The 18,606-nt window shown below is 58.6% G+C and overlaps 3 protein-coding genes across 7 annotated transcripts; all 3 read left to right on the top strand.

The window, feature by feature from the left end:
* Positions 1-93: 93 nt before the first annotated feature.
* On the top strand, positions 94-2,988 carry TUSC2 (tumor suppressor 2, mitochondrial calcium regulator). Its single transcript, XM_029241590.1, has 3 exons — positions 94-370; positions 1,480-1,600; positions 1,771-2,988. The coding sequence occupies exons 1-3, from the start codon at positions 225-227 to the stop codon at positions 1,834-1,836; spliced, it is 333 nt and encodes a 110-aa protein (XP_029097423.1). The 5' UTR covers positions 94-224; the 3' UTR covers positions 1,837-2,988.
* Positions 2,989-5,113: 2,125 nt separating this feature from the next.
* HYAL2 (hyaluronidase 2) lies at positions 5,114-18,559 on the top strand. Of its 5 annotated transcripts, XM_029242930.1 has the most exons (5): positions 5,114-5,234; positions 7,325-8,304; positions 8,798-8,887; positions 16,806-16,906; positions 18,392-18,559. In XM_029242930.1, the coding sequence occupies exons 2-5, from the start codon at positions 7,375-7,377 to the stop codon at positions 18,444-18,446; spliced, it is 1,176 nt and encodes a 391-aa protein (XP_029098763.1). In that variant the 5' UTR covers positions 5,114-5,234; positions 7,325-7,374; the 3' UTR covers positions 18,447-18,559. The 5 variants fall into 5 exon arrangements, with proteins under 5 accessions (XP_029098763.1, XP_029098762.1, XP_029098759.1 ...); XM_029242929.1 differs by lacking the exon at positions 18,392-18,559 and having other exon boundaries at positions 16,806-17,031; XM_029242926.1 differs by lacking the exons at positions 16,806-16,906; positions 18,392-18,559 and adding an exon at positions 9,301-10,029.
* On the top strand, positions 12,670-15,608 carry HYAL1 (hyaluronidase 1). The gene is made up of 4 exons (XM_029242931.1): positions 12,670-13,236; positions 13,712-14,635; positions 14,993-15,082; positions 15,264-15,608. Exons 1-4 carry the CDS (start codon positions 13,216-13,218, stop codon positions 15,573-15,575), a joined length of 1,347 nt encoding a protein of 448 aa, XP_029098764.1. The 5' UTR covers positions 12,670-13,215; the 3' UTR covers positions 15,576-15,608.
* Positions 18,560-18,606: the final 47 nt, after the last annotated feature.

Below are 18,606 nucleotides of genomic sequence, written 5' to 3'. Positions count from 1 at the left end.
GCTATTAGCCCAGCCCCGCGGACCGACGAGAGAAGCAGCCAATCAGAGGCAGGAACATACGCAGTGTTCGGAAGCGGAAGTGAGGTTTCCGTGGAGACAGCGGAGCCTGCGGAAGGCGGCGGCGGCGGCACCTGCGAGCGGAGGCCTAGGCGGGGCATGGCGGCGCGGACGGTCCTGTGAGAGCGAAGCTGCCGCGGGGCCCGCCATGCGCCGGCGGCCCTGACATGGGCGCCAGCGGCTCCAAAGCTCGGGGCCTGTGGCCCTTCGCCTCGGCGGCGGGGGGCGGCGGCCCGGAGGCGGCTGTCGCTGAGCAAGCTTTGGTGCGACCGCGAGGCCGAGTCGTGCCCCCCTTCGTATTCACGCGCCGCGGGTAAGGGCGTGGGGTTCCGCCCCCGGGAGGACAGACGGGCGGCTGGGTGCCCCGCGTCATGGGGCGCTCCCGCCGCTGTACCCCCTACACCCGAGTCAGGACGGTTCCCATATTTCAGGCTCCCAGAGGAACAAGGGGTGGGGAAAGCCGAGCAGTCGGTTCCTGGCGGCCTGGCTGCTCTGAAGGTCTCCCGAGGAGAAGAGTGGGCCTGAGGCTTGTCCCTGGGCAGGCCCTTCTCACGGTGAAGCTAAGATAGGGCCTCCCTGAGACTTCAGAACCTCTTCCTTTCATCCCATCCATCCCAGCCTGCAAGCTGAAGGCTCCTATCCTCCCTCACCTCCAGTTCTCCCTCGGGGAGAATGACCCTCTGTTTTGTCTGTTTCCGTTCCCCACAGTGGTGGGGTTGGACCTCTCTGGGTAGTGGCCGGGAAAGCAGGACTGGTCCCCAGCGTTGGGGATGGGGCCTGGGGAAAAAGACCCTCACCCAGGTATGTTTCCCAGATCTGGAGCACTGACCTCCCCCCTCCCCCAAGCGGCCCAGACAGGAGCACTAGATTGGCCTGGCTGTGATGGGCCCTGGGGAGTGACACTCAGGTGATGCTGGAGATTTGGCTGTAGATACTAGGGGGACCCCAACAGTGGCAGTTTGGCTGCATCAGCCACCTGGATGGGGGAGGATGCAGGCTTTTTCCCTTTAGGCTCCCTCCTAGCTCAGGCATCTGCTATCTCAGGCTTTGGCCCTGGGCCAGCAGTGTCTTCTGGAGTGAGACCAACATGCTCAGGCCACCATTCTGCCCACTCTAGAAGCCCTGGGTGAAGGCAAGGGCCTGATGGAACGGCTACTCTTGCTGAACAAACCAGTGATTTTTTGGTATGGCCTCTCTTCTCATAATCTGACAAAGTAGCACTGGCCACCACCCCGCTCCCCACTTCCTTCTAGTATACCCCAGATACTAAGCAAGGGATTCTCCAGGCATACTAACCTCCCTTCCTCCCACCAAGGTTGTTCCTCCCCATTTGGGGGAGGGCATACTTCCCTGTGGTCTGTGGCATTTGCCATGACTAGGTTGGGGCTCCAGCCCAGCCTGTTCCCCTCTCCCTCTGCACAGCTCCATGTTCTATGACGAGGATGGGGATCTGGCTCACGAGTTCTATGAGGAGACAATCGTCACCAAGAACGGGCAGAAGCGGGCCAAGCTGAGGCGGGTACATAAGAACCTGATTCCTCAGGTGAGGGGCTGGGCAGTGGTCATAGAGCCTATGTTGATTGTGTGGAGGTAGACCCAGATGGGGTCTGCTCTTATGGTGGGGGCTCTTGGGGGAGGAGCTGGGAGGAACAGGAAGGCTTCCTGGAGTAGGGGCCCTGAGCTGGCCCTCACTAGCCTCTGTTTCCACGGCAGGGCATCGTGAAGCTGGATCCCCCCCGCATCCACGTGGATTTCCCTGTGATCCTCTATGAGGTGTGAGCCTGGGGGGTGGCAGGCATAAACACCCCCTGCCCCAGCAAGAAACCCCCAGGCTCAAGGTGTGGCTTCCACTGAGGAACCTAGGCTGGGGCCACAACCGTGAATAAACTCCACTGGCCCGGAACCTTCAACTGTGAGCAGGGCAGTCCTACAATGCTGGTTGGGTGTTGGTTTGTATGTGGACAAGAGGTGGCTGGTGGCTGGCAAGGGCTGATGGCGGAGTTACCAGTCCACCTTTCCCAGCAATCCCTACAAGGAGCATGGCAGGGCATATGCTGTTCAGGAATGCCTAGTTCCTGTGCCCTTGCCTGGCCTGCATTCTTCCAAGCTTGCCTAGGGCCCAGCCCTGCTGGAGGCTACAGCACTTTACAAGTAAGGTCTGCCTTTTTCCAGCCCCAGGGCTGTGGGAGCTGTACACAGGTGGGAACTTCCTTTCCCTCACTTCCTTTACCCTCTCGTTGGAGCATTTCAGCCGTTTGCTACCTCGATTCCTCCTGTGTTGGACAGAAGCTGGGGGCAGAACAAGCCTGATTCTTCCTGCCTACCTGCCCATCTGTTCCCACCCCCAGATGGATGGACAGTTTGCTGGCTGTTAATAGGTGTAGGAGGTTTCTCCCTCTACCCCGGGCTGGGCTGATCCCTCCCCACTGCAACTAGTTGTTGACCCCTACCCCAACTGAGAGGGCATAGGATGGGGATCAGGAAGGGCTCTGGATGCCTGTGCCTATGGGGTGTTGCCACATCCCACCTACTGTGTCTAATCCCCCTTGCCCTTACACATCCACCACCCTGTGATAAGGGACAGCACCCTAGGGCTGGTGCCAGTAGCTCTGAGGAGCCCACCACCCATTCCCCTACAGTATACCCATCCCTTCAGGATCAGTAAGAGAAAAGTACTGGAGCCCTGGGTAGGGACAGAAAGGAGAGAACAATCATAAAGGAATACTTAAAATGTGAAAGCTTGTAAATAGTCTAGTCCATGATGTTGGGGCAGAGTCTGATTTCTACATAAAAATGACTTTTTTTTTTTTAAATTCCTTACTGTGCAAACTCTGTTCTTTAAGCGTGTGAGAAATGGCTTGGGGAGGGTAGCCCTCAATCTAGGAAGGCTGTTGTGTTATTTGTTCAATAAAATTATTTGTAGACCCTGCATACAAGAATGACATCTCTGAGGCTTGATACCCAGTATCTAGACCACCACCTGGGCATAGTAGGTGGGCCTGGGTGGGGGACTCTTGTTGCCCACATCTCCAGTGAGGCCCAGAGTGAGCATGAGCCTAGCCTGCGGCCATTCCAGCTACAATCAGCAGGTGGCAGTGTATTCACACAGACCTCATTGCAGACCCCCTCAGGATGGAGAGCCATTCGTACTTGTGTATTGTGTTCAATAAGCGGGGACCCCTGGAATTGGAAGGCCCTGGAGTACCTCACTAGGGATTGGCCCCATCTGCCTGACCTGAGGTGAGAGTGTGACCACACACAGGTCTGGAACAGTTGTCCTGCCCCCAGCTGTGCCAGCTAATGCCACGTGAGGTCACAGCCTGAGCCCCATGGACCTCCAAGGCCCAGCCTTAGGTGGACAGCAGCCAAGTGGGTACCACTGCCCTTGACCTACTGCGAGGCTCTGCAGCCCAAACCTACTTGCACTACCAGGAGAGGAGGCTTGGGGCTTCTGTTCCAGCAGGTAAAGCTCAGCTACCCAATACTTCCTCTGGTCCTTTCTGCCCTGTCTTCTCACCTGCAGTCTGCTTCCTGTGGACATTTGGCCTACACTTCTCAGGTCCTGCTATGAGGCTGGTTCTCTACTAGGCCTAGCCCTTGGCCATCAGCCCATCTCCCAGCAAGGGAGGAGGGAGTTCAAGGACACAGGCTGCTGGGTCTGGGAAGTTGGCCTACCTGTCTTTTGGAGGTTTAAACTTGTCAAGTGTGAAGCAGGATCACCCTCTGCAGCCTGGACTTGCAGTTTTTCTTTGGGCACCTTCCTGTTTCCCCAGTAAGATGCCAGGCATAAGGCCCTATCGTCGTCCTCCACTGTCCCTCCCACTGACTGCCCCAAGGCCAGGGTTCTGCCATGCTGGGTGGCAGCCCATCACCACTGTCCCAGTGTGGGGGAACTCCCTGTGGTGGGCCTGCCCTAGCTGACCCCAAAGCTGGAAACAATGGGGGTCATGGCTGTGCTTCCCCACTCCCTCCTACTGGGCTGTGCTCACTTCCTTCCTTCCTGAGGAAGTGTCCCTGCCCTGGGACAGTCTGGTCTGGCCTTTGTTTCCCCAGGGGCCCCCAGCCTTGGAGCTTTTAAGGCCCGTGTCCCTTGTGGAGCCAGCACAGTGGTCCAGGGACACCACCCTCCCATGCCATGTCCTGGACTCCTTGGTCATCAGGGTAGACTCTAGGATATGTTCCCATCTCCCCCAGTCCCCCAGTCTTACACAGCCTTCTGTTAGGAGAGAGGGCCTGGGCATGAAGGAGGTGGGCTGGTAGGGTCGGGGGGGCGGGTAGGCTCAGGGTGATTTGAGGCTGTGCAGATTTGTACCTCTGGAGGGGTCTGCTGGGACCCTGCTGCAGCCCTCCTGGGAGCTAGCCACGTTATGGGCACCCCCTTCCCACAGGAATACACCCCTTTCCTCACCCATGTGGTAAGGAGCCCCTTACTCTGCAGCATCTTAGTGAAATCCACCCAGGAACATCCTCTGGCAGGAGAGCACCCTGCAGAACCCTCCCAGGCCCTGCCCCTCCCCCCAACAGTCACCCACATCAACACATTGTCCACTCTGTCACACTTGGGATGCTTCCGCTCTCAGTGGAAAAAAATTGACTCAGCTCTTGTAAGTTCCCCCAACACCCCCACCCCAGGGCTGGTTCTCTTCACCACCTGCTTTGGGGGATCATCTGCCAAACATCCCCCAAGTAGTTTGACTCCCCAAAACGCCACCACCAGGGCCTCTCCACTCACAAGCTGCTGGATTTGAGGATGGGTCTCAACCTTAAGGGCAGGTTGGGGAGAAAAGCTTTCAGTGTTAAGGAAGCTGCCAGCATGGGGGAGGCTGGCACCTGAACCAGGTCCCCCAGCCTTCCTGTCACCTGGTGCAGTTTGCTGGGCCAAGGCCTACTCAGGGGAAGGGTGGGGCGGGCAGCCAGCCTTCAGGGCACGCCGGAGGGAAACGGTCAAGGCGGTCCCCTCCCCCGCGCATGTTCCTGGCCCTTTCCTCTCTGAGGGGCAGCAGGAAGTGAGGAGAAAGGGCCGGGGCGGGAGGCGGGAGCCGGTGGGAGGGATGGGGTTTATCAAGCTGCCGGCGGGCTGCCCGGAGGGCAGCAGCTGGTGCGAGTAGCTTGTCTGGAGACTTACCCCGGGAAGGAGGGAGGCCGCCGACCTACTGGGCCGACGGACTCCCACACAGGTGAGCCCAGGGCAGACGACTGGTCTGCACCCTGGTACATGCGCTCGCAGCAGCGCTCCCTGCCTCTCCTCCCAGTCGCGCGGGCGGGGAATGGGCTGGCCATACAGACCCGGGCCCTTTGGGGAGCTGAGGATCCCGGGGGAGCGGATCTAAGACGAGGCAAGGAATACTCCCCCCATTCCAGCTCCAAGCCTGCTCCCCAGAGGGAGGGGCTTACAGGACCAAAGGACTTAGGATACTGGGCAGAGGCCCAGGGGAAACCCTCTGGCCGGGCCGGCTTTCTCTGCCATCTGTCCAGGAACTTCTGCAAGGGTGGCAGCTTCCTCAGAGTTGAAAGGAAGCCTTGGGGGCTCCCACAGGCCCCCCAGAGACTGGACAGGAGGCGATGGGAGCCCAGGGATTGGCCTGTGCCTGATGCAGGTCGGGGGCAGGGGGACGCCCTATCCCCAGGGCCCGCTGGGCTTACTGGCCCCAGCCGGGCGGGCCTAGCTGCGACCCACAGCTCGTGTTGCCCGGACAACCACTGCCTCCACGCAGTCCTGGAAGAGCTAAGACGCGGGTGCTAGGCCCCCTCCCCAAGTCTGGCAGGGGGCGGGGATTCCCTTCAGACCAGGGTCGGGGGAAGGGAGCCCTGATCCGTAGGGGGCGGCACATTACTGTCCTGCGAGACCAGAGGTCGGCTCTGGTCACCGTCCCCCTTTCCATACAAAGGGGCCCCAGGACTGGAGACTACGCTCAGGGATGCTGAGCCAGATTCACTACTACCCCCGGCCAAGGCCTCGGGGTCCCACAGCACCTCCTTCTGGCCGGGTGACGGAACGCCACCTCCTTTATTCCCTCCCCGACCCCCGTCCTTTATGCTGTCCCTTTAAGCGGCTGGCCGCGTCGCAGAGCAGCGAGGACTGTACCACCGGCCGCAGGCTGCGGGGGGGGATTTGGGGCTGACTGGCCCTCACGGCTGAGACTCCACAAGAAAGCCCCATTTGGAGGGGTCTCACGGTTCCAGATTGATGATCACATTCCTCGGCAGAGGATTTGGGGACCTTGGAGCCCAAAACGCAGCACTGGCTACCCGAAAGTCAGGCACACCTTTTCGACCCCGCCGCAAATCCTGCGCAGGGCCCGCCTCCGCGCTGAATTCTTAAAGGGCCCGCGGGCTGGGGGGGCGGAGCCAGTAGAGGCGCCGAACCGGGGCAGTGCCTGGTGGAGCGGCCGGAGCGGGCCGGGCTGGGGCGGGGATGGCGGTGGCCATGGCGCAGGTCCCGGCGGCTCCCTGCGCGAGGTGAGGGAGGGCAGTGCGAGCCTGGCGGCTCTCTCCGCGGGCTCTGTTCTGAGCTCCCAGGGAGGCGGCCCAGGACCCCCCCCCCAACTCTGGGCCGGGTTGAGCCCCCACGTGCGGGGCGGGGGCGGGGTCCCGGACAAAGGCCAGGTGGAGTGGGCTTTACCCCGGACCGTTTGGCCCGCGGGCGCGATCATTTCTGGTAGCTGTAGAGGGAAATGCCGGTCTGCCAGCGCCACCGTGGGAGATCCACCACCCCTTTGTCCCCGCGGGGCCTCCACCAAGCTTGGGAGAGTGTCTTCGCTGAGACAAAGTCTATTGGCCTCGCTCTGCTGCTGGGCGGGTGCAAAAAAAGATACCAGCTCTGGGGCTGTTACAGCTTCCTAGCAGCTTCATCAGCTGTGCCTTGCCTTACCCAAATGCTATGGTTTCTCAGGACCAAGAGTACTTCACAGGGTAGAGTGGGCCTCGGTTTGGGGCTCTCAGAAACCTTGTCCTGGGTGGTATTCAGCCATGTGTGAGTCTCTGGGCAGTGAGTCTACAGCTCAATTCGTCCAGTTCTCAGAGGGGTCACAGACCTAACAAGTTCCTGCCCAGCCGTAGGCTACCTGCTTCAGGAAGGAGCCCTGGCAGTGAGTTCCTGCGCCTCAGTGGTCTGTGGTCTCTCAGACCTGTTATAGCCAATAACAGGGCCTGAACAACCCTGGGCACGGTGCCCTACACAGCATGGGCTTTGGGAGTATGGATGGGTTTGGGGTGGACACCTCCAGGATTCTATAGACTGATTTGCTGTCTCCCACCTTTCCCCCAGTTCCTGAGCTAGTGCCAGGCAGGTGACACTGTCTTCCTGCAGCCCCCAGCATGTGGGCAGGCCTGGGCCCTGCCGTCACACTGGCCCTGTTGTTGGCGGTGGCATGGGCCACGGAGCTGAAGCCCACAGCACCACCCATCTTCACAGGCCGGCCCTTTGTGGTAGCATGGGATGTGCCCACACAAGACTGTGGCCCACGCCACAAGGTTCCACTGGACCCAAAGGACATGAAGGCCTTTGATGTGCAGGCCTCACCTAATGAGGGTTTCGTGAACCAGAACATCACCATCTTCTACCGTGACCGGCTGGGCATGTATCCACACTTCGATTCGGTGGCGAGGTCTGTGCATGGTGGTGTGCCACAGAATGGCAGCCTCTGGGTACACCTGGAGATGCTAAAGGGACATGTGGAACGCTACATTCGTACACAGGAGCCTGCAGGGCTGGCAGTCATCGACTGGGAGGACTGGCGGCCAGTGTGGGTACGCAACTGGCAGGACAAGGACGTGTACCGCCGATTATCACGCCAGTTGGTGGCCAGTCGCCACCCTGACTGGCCACCAGACCGCATAGTGAAGCAGGCGCAGTATGAGTTTGAGTTTGCTGCACGCCAGTTCATGCTGGAGACACTGCGATTTGTCAAGGCATTTCGGCCTCGGCATCTGTGGGGCTTCTACCTCTTCCCCGACTGTTACAACCATGATTATGTGCAGAACTGGGAGACCTATACAGGCCGCTGCCCTGATGTTGAGGTCTCCCGAAATGACCAGCTGGCCTGGCTGTGGGCCGAGAGCACGGCCCTCTTCCCCTCTGTATACCTGGAAGAGACACTCGCTTCCTCCACACATGGCCGCAACTTTGTCAGCTTCCGTGTTCAGGAGGCCCTTCGCGTGGCTCACACCCACCATGCCAACCATGCACTCCCGGTCTACGTCTTCACGAGGCCCACCTATAGCCGCGGACTCACAGGGCTTAGCGAGGTATGTGCCTCCCAGGGCCCTGCCTTCGTCCTTGGGAAACCACTGCAGGCCTCCTGCCCCCAAGCTTACTGGCTACTCTACATCTCCTCACCTCATTATCTCTGTAACCCTATGAAAGGGTGGCATTGTTATCTCCATTTTGTGGATACAAAAATTGAGGGCCAGAGATGCTGAGAAATTTACCCAGAACTTCCCAGCAAATCCAGGCAGAGCAGGGACTTGGGCCTAGCATTCTGACTTTGCGGTCCATCCTGATAGGTACATACTAGGCTCAAGTGGGCCCTTGGCTTGGGAATGGGAGGCCAGAAGTGGGGGTGGAAACGGCTTAAACATTTAAGGAGAAAGTGAAACAGCTGCTGCCTAGGGGTGAGAAGGAGAGGACTGGGCTGGGGGGAGGTTAGCAGGTCTGAACAGGCTAGGGCCTGCCCACACTGTCTGTCCTTCTCACCCTGTGGTCTCAGTATTCCCCAGTGACCATCTCCTCCCCACGCAGATGGATCTCATCTCCACCATTGGCGAGAGTGCAGCCCTGGGTGCAGCTGGTGTCATCCTCTGGGGTGATGCGGGGTACACCACCAGCATGGTAAGTAAGACCCACCCAGCCTACTGGAGCTGAGTCTACAGGGACAGGCAGAGCGTCTGTGCTGCAAACCTCAAAGTGGTCCCCTCATCTGTCCCCCACCCAAGGAGCCCCAGTCCCAACAGAGAAGACACAGTCCCTCCCCTTCTCCCAGGAAGGGGGATTTGCTGTCCTGACCAGCTGTTGAGTTCCACCCTGCCCCATCTGCCCTGCTGGGTTCCAGTCCCTGCCCCCACCCCCTTCTTAGAAGGAATAGGAACAGTGAGGGTTCAGGCATGCGTGCGTGCGTGTGTGTGTGTGTGTGTGTGTGTGTGTGCATTGTTAAAAGAAGGTACAGTCACCACAGTGTAAACAGAGTTTCCATCTGGGCCTGTGGGCTGAGACAGCTGACCCTGATCCCTGACCTCTGCCCCCAGGAGACCTGCCAGTACCTCAAGGATTACCTGACCCGGTTGCTGGTACCCTACGTCGTCAATGTGTCCTGGGCTGCCCAGTATTGCAGCTGGGCCCAGTGCCATGGCCACGGGCGCTGTGTGCGCCGTGACCCCAGTGCTAATACCTTTCTGCACCTCAGTGCCAGCAGCTTCCGCCTAGTGCCTAGCCACGCACCTGGTGAGCCGCAGCTGCGACCAGAGGGGGAACTCAGTTGGGCCGACCGCAACCACCTGCAGACGTACTTTCGCTGCCAGTGCTACTTAGGCTGGGGTGGCGAGCAATGCCAGTGGGACCGCAGGCGGGCAGCTGGGGGTGCCAGTGGGGCCTGGTCTGGGTCCCACCTCACCAGCCTGCTGGCTGTGGCCACCCTGGCCCTCACCTGGACTTTGTGAGGGTCTCTCACGCAGCTGTCAGGCAAGCTGGCCTCTGCCACAAGGGCTCTGCTAGGCATGTAGGAGCCCACAAGGGGTGGACAAACCAGAGTCTGAAGGGGCAGAACCCCCTGGGATGCCCAGTAGGGTGTCTGTACCAGCTCCCACCCCCTGTTCTAAGGGGGAGGGACAGTCCTGTGGGAGGCCCCTTCTCTCCCTGCCAGAGAGGAAGAGGGGCACAGCTGGGCTGGGGAGGACCTGACCCTACTCCCCTGCCCGTGAATAGTTTATTATTATTATTTTGGGGTCTCTTTTGTAAATTAAATATGAAACAACTGCTTCCTTGCTTGGACTGTCTGTGCCTGGGCCAGGGCATGTGAGAGAGATTTCAGGGTCTTCCATATAAGGTTTGAGCTCAGTTCTGTCTCTGTGAGACTCTCTGCTGGCGACTTCTCATCTGTAAAATGCATTCACTGGGATCTGCAGGCCAGAGCTTCCCACTCTAGCTGTCCTGCTAGGGCAGGGGCCACTGGGAGTGGAGGGACTCACAGTCTACCCCAACACCAAGGACCTTGCTTTATCCATATTGATTGGAAAGCAGTTGGGTACAACCTTCTGTGAGGGATGGGGCTCATTGTGCTTCTCCTACTTGGTACTGTATCCCCAGCTGGGCTGGTGCCAGTCGCCTCGCCTTGCCCACCCAAGGAGAAAGGGGAAAGCGGATGTTTGATCTTCCCTGGCTGGGCAGGTAGCCAGATCACTCCTCCCTGCTGTTCTCACAGGCAAGGGCGGCTCCTCCACTCCCCAGTCCCAAGGACAGTGGACTTCAGCCACACGCACTTCTCCCCATCTAGCTCAGAGTCCTCCACTGGGTATGGTCAGGGGGAGGCAAGCAGGGCATTGGGATCTGAATCATGAGGTCCAGTCCCTGTCCCACTGCAGAGATGCATGATGGGGTGAGGGGGAGGCATCCTCAACAGTCAGCCCTGTAATGGCCATGGGAGAGCATAGCTTGTCCCCAGCTGTCCCAGGGGAGAGAAGTAGCAGCCAGAGCTGTCATACCAGCTCTGACCTGCTTCACTTCCTCTGCTTCTGAAGTGAGTTATTCTGGGTGGGGCCCTGCCCCTCCCCTCAACCCTGCCCCTCCCCTCAGCCATTGGACCCACACCTGGATTCCTCCTGTCCCTATCAGTGATGACTGATCCCCTGCCCTCAGATAATACCGGCTTGAGATGTACTCAAGAAACTGTCGAGCAGTGAGGAGGGCACCCCAGCCACAAGGACTCGGGAAGTAGCCTCAAGGAAGTGCTTTCTACATTGAGGTTGGGTTGGGTTTTTTTTTTGGGGGGGGGGGGCGCACCATGCACGGCACATGGGATCTTAGTTCCCCGACCAGGGATCGAACCACTGCCCCCTGCAGTGGAAGCACGGTTTCCTAACTCCTGGACTGCCAGGGAAGTCCCTACATTGAGAGTCCCTACACTGAGTTTTGAAAGGTGGGGGGGAAACTTGATGCTGGGAACAAAGCATGGGCAAAGGCTGGAGGAAGACAGAACACAAATGGAGACAGAGTTTGAGGCTTGGGTGTGACAGAGGGTTATGCTTCAGGTGGCCCTCGAGTGGCACCAGGCCTGATTTAGTCTGATGATAGTGACTATCTTACCTGGTCAGTGAACACACTGAACACACACATGTGCCCGGGCTGGGCTGGGTGCTGGGGATGCACCCATGAACCACACCAGCAAAGACTGCCATCCTCAGGGGTATGACGGCATAAAGGGAGATGCACTTTGGATGCCAAGGCCAAGTCAGATGTTGGACAGTGGAGAGTGCTCCCCAGAGGCATACAGGCAAGGGGATTGTGTGGTTAGAGCCTGGAGAAGCAATCCTCACCAAATCGATATTGATTCAGGTTGTAAAGTGATCCTTCATCCCTCTGGCTGCTGATGGCAGAGAATAGAGAGGGTGGTAGCACTGGGAGGGAGATGTCAAATCACATGGTGGGGGTAGGGGAGGGGTCCTGGCTGCTTGTGACCAAGGTGGGGAGAGGCCGGCTGGAGAGTAGATTCAGGTGTCGATCAATAAGGCCATAAGATGATGGAGCCAGCAGAGGGAGGGCAAGGAAGGAGGAGCTGTGACCTATCTCCCCAACACCTGTGACTTCCCCTACCCAACTGTGACCCCACACACAGCTGTGACCTCCCCTACATAGATGTGACCCATGCATACCTGTTAGCTACCCTGCCCACATCTGTAACCTGCCAACACACAGGTTATCCAGACATACCTGTGACCTGACCCACGCAGCTGTGACCTGGCTATGAGCTCAGGTTCAGACTGGGCTGTTCAGTGCTTTCACCTGGGCCAGGAACATGATGTTTCCTTCACCCCACTCTGGCAGGCAAGCCTGGGCCTGAGCACCTAGCAGGTCTCAGTTGCTAGCGTCTGAATCAGCAAACAAGCAAAATCACGAAGGAATGAACAAGCGCGTCTTCACTGATACACTCATGCTCATACCCGTGGTCACACAAACATGGGGTCTCATGGTCATAAAACAGCGTCTCACACACACCAAGTCCCAGGCACTGGGTCCCACACTTGCACATACAAACTACTGGAGTTTGTGGAGAGTCCCAAATGTCCACTAACTGGAGCTTTACACAGACACAGTCACTGATCCAGCACATATACAAAGGGTGACAACGCAGCCCTGACTTCAGGAACACAGTTCCTTTCAGACACAGGTCCCTAAAGGGGGGATGATTTATCCACTAGGCACTGTAGGCACAGGGCCACAATACTTATACGGGCCCACAAAAATGTTTTAATTTTAATCTTTTTTAATCAGAAGAAAAAATACAGGAATAATGAATATGAAATAATGAATTCAGTCTGGATTATATCTGTACTTATGCCAGTATAGTCGTTAAATATATTTTTTAAAAAATATGTATATTTTTGGCCGCGCAGCATGTGGGATCTTAGTTCCCCGACCAGGGATCGAACCCTTGTCCCCTGCAGTGGAAGCACAGAGTCCTAACCGTTCCCTTAAAATGTTTTTTTGAGGAATGGGTCCACAAAGGTGAAAGTGCCTAGGGCCCATAGGTGTCATAATGCAGGCACGTGGGGAAGGCACCCAGACTCCAGTATCACACCCAGTCGGATCTGCCACCCAGACGGCCCCCATGCACTGCCTCCATCCCCACACCATCCCAAGTAAAGCCACAAAGTCCAGCCCCAGTGCTGACAGAGTGGAAGGGGCCACTTCCGGCCTAGCCCCACCTCCTACCAAGGGCACTTTGCTAGGAGTGCAGAGGTGGCTCTGCTGTCTGGCCCAGCCCTCTAACCCAGGGCCCGCCCCTCAGCCCGCCCCCAGACTGGGTGGGGTGACCCCTACAAAAGCTCAGGGTTTCTAGCAGCGGCTTCTTCCTCCAAGAGTCTCGGTGCAGCTGAGGCCAGAGTTAAGGAACAGAATCTTGCTGAGCCCTGCACAGGCCCTCACCCTGAGGTCAGGAAGTTTGGAGAATGAGGCCTTTCAGCCCTGAGGTCAGCAGGGACAAGTGGGCAGATTGGCGGGTGTACAGGAGGGCTGGGCTGACCTTTCCTGCGTCACTGAGCATGCCCTCCTGCATGGGTGGCCAGGATTCCTGGGGGAAGAGACAGGGAAGCCCCGCCTCCGTCAGTCGGCCAGCCTGGGGGCTGAGGGCCTGGCTCTCAGCCACTCTTCTCAAGACAGATGTCATGGCTTCTGTGGCCCTTGGGGAAAGGGGGCGGGCAAGCCAGGACAAGACCTGTGGGAGACAGAGGGCAGAGGTCGGCCCAAGAGGCAACTCGGATGTGCCCTCTAGTGGCCATGTTCCCCTCAATGCCTCTCCTTTGCCCTCTGACTTCTCCGAACCCTGCAGGTCAATATTTACCTGAAGCCAGAACAGAGGTGGATTAATAAGGGACTTGGCCTGCCTGCCCTCAGTAGGGGTCAGGGAGTTCAAGGCCTGCTTTCAGCTCTGCTTCCCCTGGCCAGGTTTCTCTAGACCTGCCCTGTGCCACGGCAGCCCACCTGCTTCCCATCTGCACCCTCTTCCTGAACTTGCTCTGCATGGCCAAAGGCTCCAGGGACCCCCTGGTACCCAACCGGCCCTTCGCCACCATCTGGAATGCAAACACCCAGTGGTGCCTAGAGAGGCATGGCGTGGACGTGGATGTCAGTGTCTTTGATGTGGTGGCCAACCCGGGGCAGACCTTCCGCGGCCCTGACATGACCATTTTCTACAGCTCCCAGCTGGGCACCTACCCTTACTACACACCTGCTGGGGAACCCGTATTCGGTGGCCTGCCCCAGAATGCCAGCCTGGCTGTCCACCTGGCCCGCGCGTTCCAGGACATCCTGGCTGCCATGCCTGCATCCAACTTCTCAGGGCTGGCAGTTATTGACTGGGAGGCATGGCGCCCACGCTGGGCCTTCAACTGGGACACCAAGGACATTTACCGGCAGCGCTCACGGGCACTGGTACAGGGGCAGCACCCTGACTGGCCAGCTCCTTGGGTGGAGGCAGCAGCTCAGGACCAGTTCGAGGGGGCTGCGCGGGCCTGGATGGCAGGCACCCTCAGGCTGGGACAAGCACTGCGGCCTCGTGGCCTCTGGGGCTTCTATGGCTTCCCTGATTGCTATAACTATGACTTTAAAAATCCCAACTACACTGGCCAGTGCCCACCAGGCATCCGTGCCGAGAATGACCAGCTGGGGTGGCTGTGGGGCCAGAGCCGTGCCCTCTACCCCAGCATCTACCTGCCCGCAGCACTGGAGGGCACGAAGAAGGCACGGATGTTTGTGCAGCACCGTGTGGGTGAGGCATTCCGTTTGGCCGTGGGTGCAGGGTACCCTGATCTGCCAGTGCTGCCCTATGTCCAGATCTTCTACGACATGACTAACCGCTTTCTGCCCCTGGTGAGTCTCCTGTGACCCGGCCCACCTTGTAACCTACATTGTCAGGCATTAGTCCAGTAAGTGAGGCCACATAGCCCTGGGGCACTTTAGCCTTGGGACACTTTCATCCATTCCCTCTCACATTCTTTGAGCACCTACTGTGTGCCAAGTTCTGTGCTAGGCACAGACAATTCAGCATTCTTCAGAAAGAAATCATCCCTGCCTGCATGGCACTCACAGGCTAGAGTAAGGGCAGGCTTGCCTCTGGCCACCACAGCTAGAGCAGGCTATGAATTATTTGTCCCATGCAATAGTGTTACAGCAGGCTGCTGTGGGGACGGAGGGAGGCCCCACAGAGCTATGCTGTCCTTTCACCAGGAGGAGCTGGAGCACAGCCTGGGGGAGAGTGCAGCCCAGGGGGCAGCAGGAGTGGTGCTCTGGGTGAGCTGGGAGAACACAAGAACCAAGGTGAGCTCAAGCCCAGGATGGGGGTGAGGGTGGCGGCAGGAGTGGGGCTTTCAGGCTGACTGGGGAGACCCTGGCCCACCCTTAACCCCTGCAGTCCTGGTTGACCAGCAGGTGAGTGCCTCAATGCCCTAGGTGGACCCGTGCATGGCCGTGGTGTCCTGACGCTCCCCCTCCCACCTAGGAATCCTGCCAGGCCATCAAGGAGTATGTTGACACGACACTGGGGCCCTTCATCCTGAATGTGACCAGTGGGGCTCTTCTGTGCAGTCAAGTCCTGTGCTCTGGCCATGGCCGTTGTGCTCGGCGTCCCAGTCACCCCGAGGCCCGCCTCATCCTCAGCCCCACCAGTTTCTCCATCGAGTCCACGCCTGGTGGTGGGCCTCTGACCCTCCGAGGTGCCCTCTCACTCAAGGATCGGTTGGCGGTGGAGTTCAAATGTCGCTGCTACTGTGGGTGGACGGGAACATGGTGTGAGCAGTGGGGCATGTGGTGATTGGCACATGCACACATTGAGTACCTAATGCAATCTGGACCTGGCTACAGCTTTCTCAAGTACAGGCACAGTCACATGAGTCATGGTCACAGTCAGAAGTACACTCAGGCACTGTCATGAGCATATGCTAGCCCATTCACACCTGCTTACAGACCAAGATAGTTGCATAAGGAGTTAGAGCCTTGGGCACCCACCCAGCAGAGTTAAAAATATTTCCTCCAGAGACATTGAGCCAGTCTTTAAACTGCAGCAATCACAAGAACTGACGCTCTGGACTTCCCTGGCGGTCCAGTGGTTAAGACTCCGTGCTTCTACTGCAGGGGGCGGGGGTTCGATCCCTGGTCAGGGAACTAAGATCCCGCATGCTGAAAGAAAGAAAGGGAGGGAGGGAGGAAGGAAGGAAGGAAGGAAGGAAGAGCTGACATTCACTGGGTGCCTACTTTTTCCGAGTCCTGTGCTAGGCATTTTAAGTACTCTAACTTAATTGTGCAATCCTAACATGACGCTATGAGGAAACTGAGGCACACACAGGGAGGGTAAGCACTTTACCCAAGGTTGCAGACAGAAAATAGAGCAGCTGAGATTCAAACCCAGGTGAATCTGGGTTTGAATCTCTACCCTCTACCTCTACCTCTATAGCGATGGAGCCCTTTGGTTCCTACTATATGTCGACGGTAATCAGCCCTGTACTGCAGCCTGAATCCGTTCAGAGGTAACAGCCTCACAAATAAAGCAGACATGATTCTAACTTCAAGAGCTGTTTATTGAGCACCTAAAACGTGCGGGCGCTGGGATCCAGAGGGCACAGGAAAATTCTTTTCTCTTGCTCAGATTTGATGTCTGTCCGAGGGCGGCTGCTTCTCAGGGTTGGGCCCAAATTTCGGGAGGAAGCTCCACCTGACCGTTTCCACCCTGGGCAGGAGGCTGACGTGAGCCGAAACAAAGCTAACTGGGGGGAGACCTATCTGAGTCTGCGGCGGGGCGAGGCGGGGCGAGATGGAAGCCCAGCCCACCCGTAATGGAGCTGGCGCTCGGTTCGCGCTCACTGGGAGCTGGGCCTGGATAAGCAAGGGCGGGAGGGGCAGAGGTAGAGCCAGTGCAGAGATCCAGTCTGCGTCGGGTCTGTTATGACGCGAGGGGCCGGGGCCGGGGCCTGGCCGCCCCGAAGACCCGGGACCTGGTGGTGTGCCGCGGGCCGTGACGGCTGCAGTGCGTCCGCCTCTCCGCTAGGGTGCGAGCGCCGGGGGCCGGAGGAGTCCGAGCCAGAGACAGCGAGATACAGATCCGTGTGGAGCGAGGACACGGAGCGTCCCGGAGTCAGGCGTCAGCATGTCAGTACTGCCCCCCTCCCCATGCGCGGCGTGTTCGTCCTCATTGTCCCCCGCTCTCCCCGTCTGCTCCGCGCGTACAGTTCTCAAGTGACTAAGCCGCCCCGCACGCCCTCTTTGCGTCTGTCGTTCCCTCCTAGAGCATGCCGAGCCACAGCCGCCCAGAGTCAAGCTCCCGAAGCCCCCACCCCCAAACTCCACGGTTTGTCACCCAGTGGGAGGAAGGGGGAAACCGAGGCACGAGAGACTGTCGCCTCTCTCTGTGGACCCGGGAGCCCCACCCACAGTGGGTGGGATCGGCACAGAAAGGGTTAAGCCTGAGGGGGAAGTCTGAGGCTCCAGGCTCAGGGGCGGATCCTGGGGTTTCCTCTCTCCTGGTCCAGGGGTGCAGCTGCTGCGGAGGTGGCTGATGCAGGTGAGGGGCTTATAGCCCTCTGAGTGGGATGTGGTATGAGGGGAGGGGGCTACCTGTTACTGATCAGTGTGGAATTGGCCTCAAGCTCACGGGGCCTTCCTGCGGAGGTGGGGAAGGGGAGCCAGGGCATTCTCTCTGGAACAGGTGAGTAGAAGGGTGGGGCCCAGCGGCCACCTATCGCTAGAAATCCCCCAGCATTGACCCTTCTGCCAGCCGAGCCTGTGGTAGGATGGGCACACAATGGAGTTCGGGGTCAGGAGGTCTGAGCCCCCAACCTGGTAGCCGTTGGACACCCCTGTGGATGTAGGAAGGAAGCTGTGGTTCTTATCTAGCTAGGGTGGCTACGAAACAGGCCAGTGGGGAACCAGGCCTGCAGGAGCCACATTGCTGTGTGAGCCGGGCCCTTTCTGAGGGGCAGTTGGGTCCATGCCCAGTCAAAGTGTCCTGAGCTGGGCAGTGTTGGGGAGGGAGCCAGGGACTCTGTGCCCCTGGTAGGGAAGGCAGTCCAGGGAGGGGAAATTTGAGCCTGATGGGTGGGTGAATGGCACCCCAATATCGGTTAGGTGGCAGGCATGGCCCAGGTGGTCAAAAAGGCTGGGACCTGGAGTAGGGAGAAGGGTGGGACAGGGGAGTTCCTAGGGAAGCTGTGTTCCCTCCGAAGGGAATACAGCGTTTAAGCAGGGGGTTATGGTGTCTAGTTTGTATGCTCTGTCTGATGGCCAGCCAGATGCAATGGTGTAGGGCTGGATCTACTCTCCTGGGGAGGACAAAGCGGTAGTCAGAGAAGGCTGGGGCCTGGAGTCTTGATTTCTGCCCTAGCCTTTAGCCCTCAGCCTCCATCCAGTGTAAGGCAGAGCACCCAGGATCCATCCCCTCTGCTCTCCACCTGAGTCAGGTCTCCCAGGTATAGGGGATGGGATCCTCCAGGTCACCTGTGCCATCAGGTGAGTATGGGGACAAGGTGCAGCCCACCAGTTCCAGGATGTGTGGCCCTCCTTAGCACTCTGTCAGCCACTCCCTGCCCCAGCCCCATCCTCCCTTCTGGCACAGCCCAACATGGCTGTTGTCCACAGGAGGAGCACCCTTCTGGTCTCAGGAGATACCACTGCCTGGAGACTGTGGCCTTAGCCCCCAGCCTGGCACTGAGCCACCTGGAACCCAGCAGGAGATGACCTTGGCTCCCAGCCTGGCAGCTGAGCCTGGATCCCACATGTAGGCAAGAGCTGACTCTGAGCCCTGGCCCAGCCAAGCTGACTCCTACCCTAGACCCTATACACCAGGTGGTGCT

Source organism: Monodon monoceros, unplaced genomic scaffold (genome assembly GCF_005190385.1).
Source record: "Monodon monoceros isolate NGI ecotype Baffin Bay Population unplaced genomic scaffold, NGI_Narwhal_1 Super_Scaffold_3, whole genome shotgun sequence".
Lineage (NCBI taxonomy): Eukaryota > Metazoa > Chordata > Mammalia > Artiodactyla > Monodontidae > Monodon > Monodon monoceros.
The sequence above is the reverse complement of the archived record's forward strand: the minus strand, read 5'-3'. Positions and strand labels throughout refer to the sequence as shown.

What these genes read in the sequence shown, in the direction of transcription:
- TUSC2 (XM_029241590.1), top strand. Translation starts at nt 225, where the DNA reads ATGGGCGCCAGCGGCTCCAAAGCTCGGGGCCTGTGGCCCTTCGCCTCG. An exon ending in TTCGTATTCACGCGCCGCGG is followed by an intron (nt 371 to 1,479) that starts GTAAGGGCGTGG and finishes CCCTCTGCACAG; the next exon opens with CTCCATGTTCTATGACGAGG. An exon ending in ATAAGAACCTGATTCCTCAG is followed by an intron (nt 1,601 to 1,770) that starts GTGAGGGGCTGG and finishes TTTCCACGGCAG; the next exon opens with GGCATCGTGAAGCTGGATCC.
- HYAL1 (XM_029242931.1), top strand. Translation starts at nt 13,216, where the DNA reads ATGAGGCCTTTCAGCCCTGAG. An exon ending in TGAGGCCTTTCAGCCCTGAG is followed by an intron (nt 13,237 to 13,711) that starts GTCAGCAGGGAC and finishes TCCCCTGGCCAG; the next exon opens with GTTTCTCTAGACCTGCCCTG. An exon ending in CTAACCGCTTTCTGCCCCTG is followed by an intron (nt 14,636 to 14,992) that starts GTGAGTCTCCTG and finishes TCCTTTCACCAG; the next exon opens with GAGGAGCTGGAGCACAGCCT.
- HYAL2 (XM_029242926.1), top strand. Translation starts at nt 7,375, where the DNA reads ATGTGGGCAGGCCTGGGCCCTGCCGTCACACTGGCCCTGTTGTTGGCG. An exon ending in GACTCACAGGGCTTAGCGAG is followed by an intron (nt 8,305 to 8,797) that starts GTATGTGCCTCC and finishes CTCCCCACGCAG; the next exon opens with ATGGATCTCATCTCCACCAT. An exon ending in CGGGGTACACCACCAGCATG is followed by an intron (nt 8,888 to 9,300) that starts GTAAGTAAGACC and finishes CTCTGCCCCCAG; the next exon opens with GAGACCTGCCAGTACCTCAA.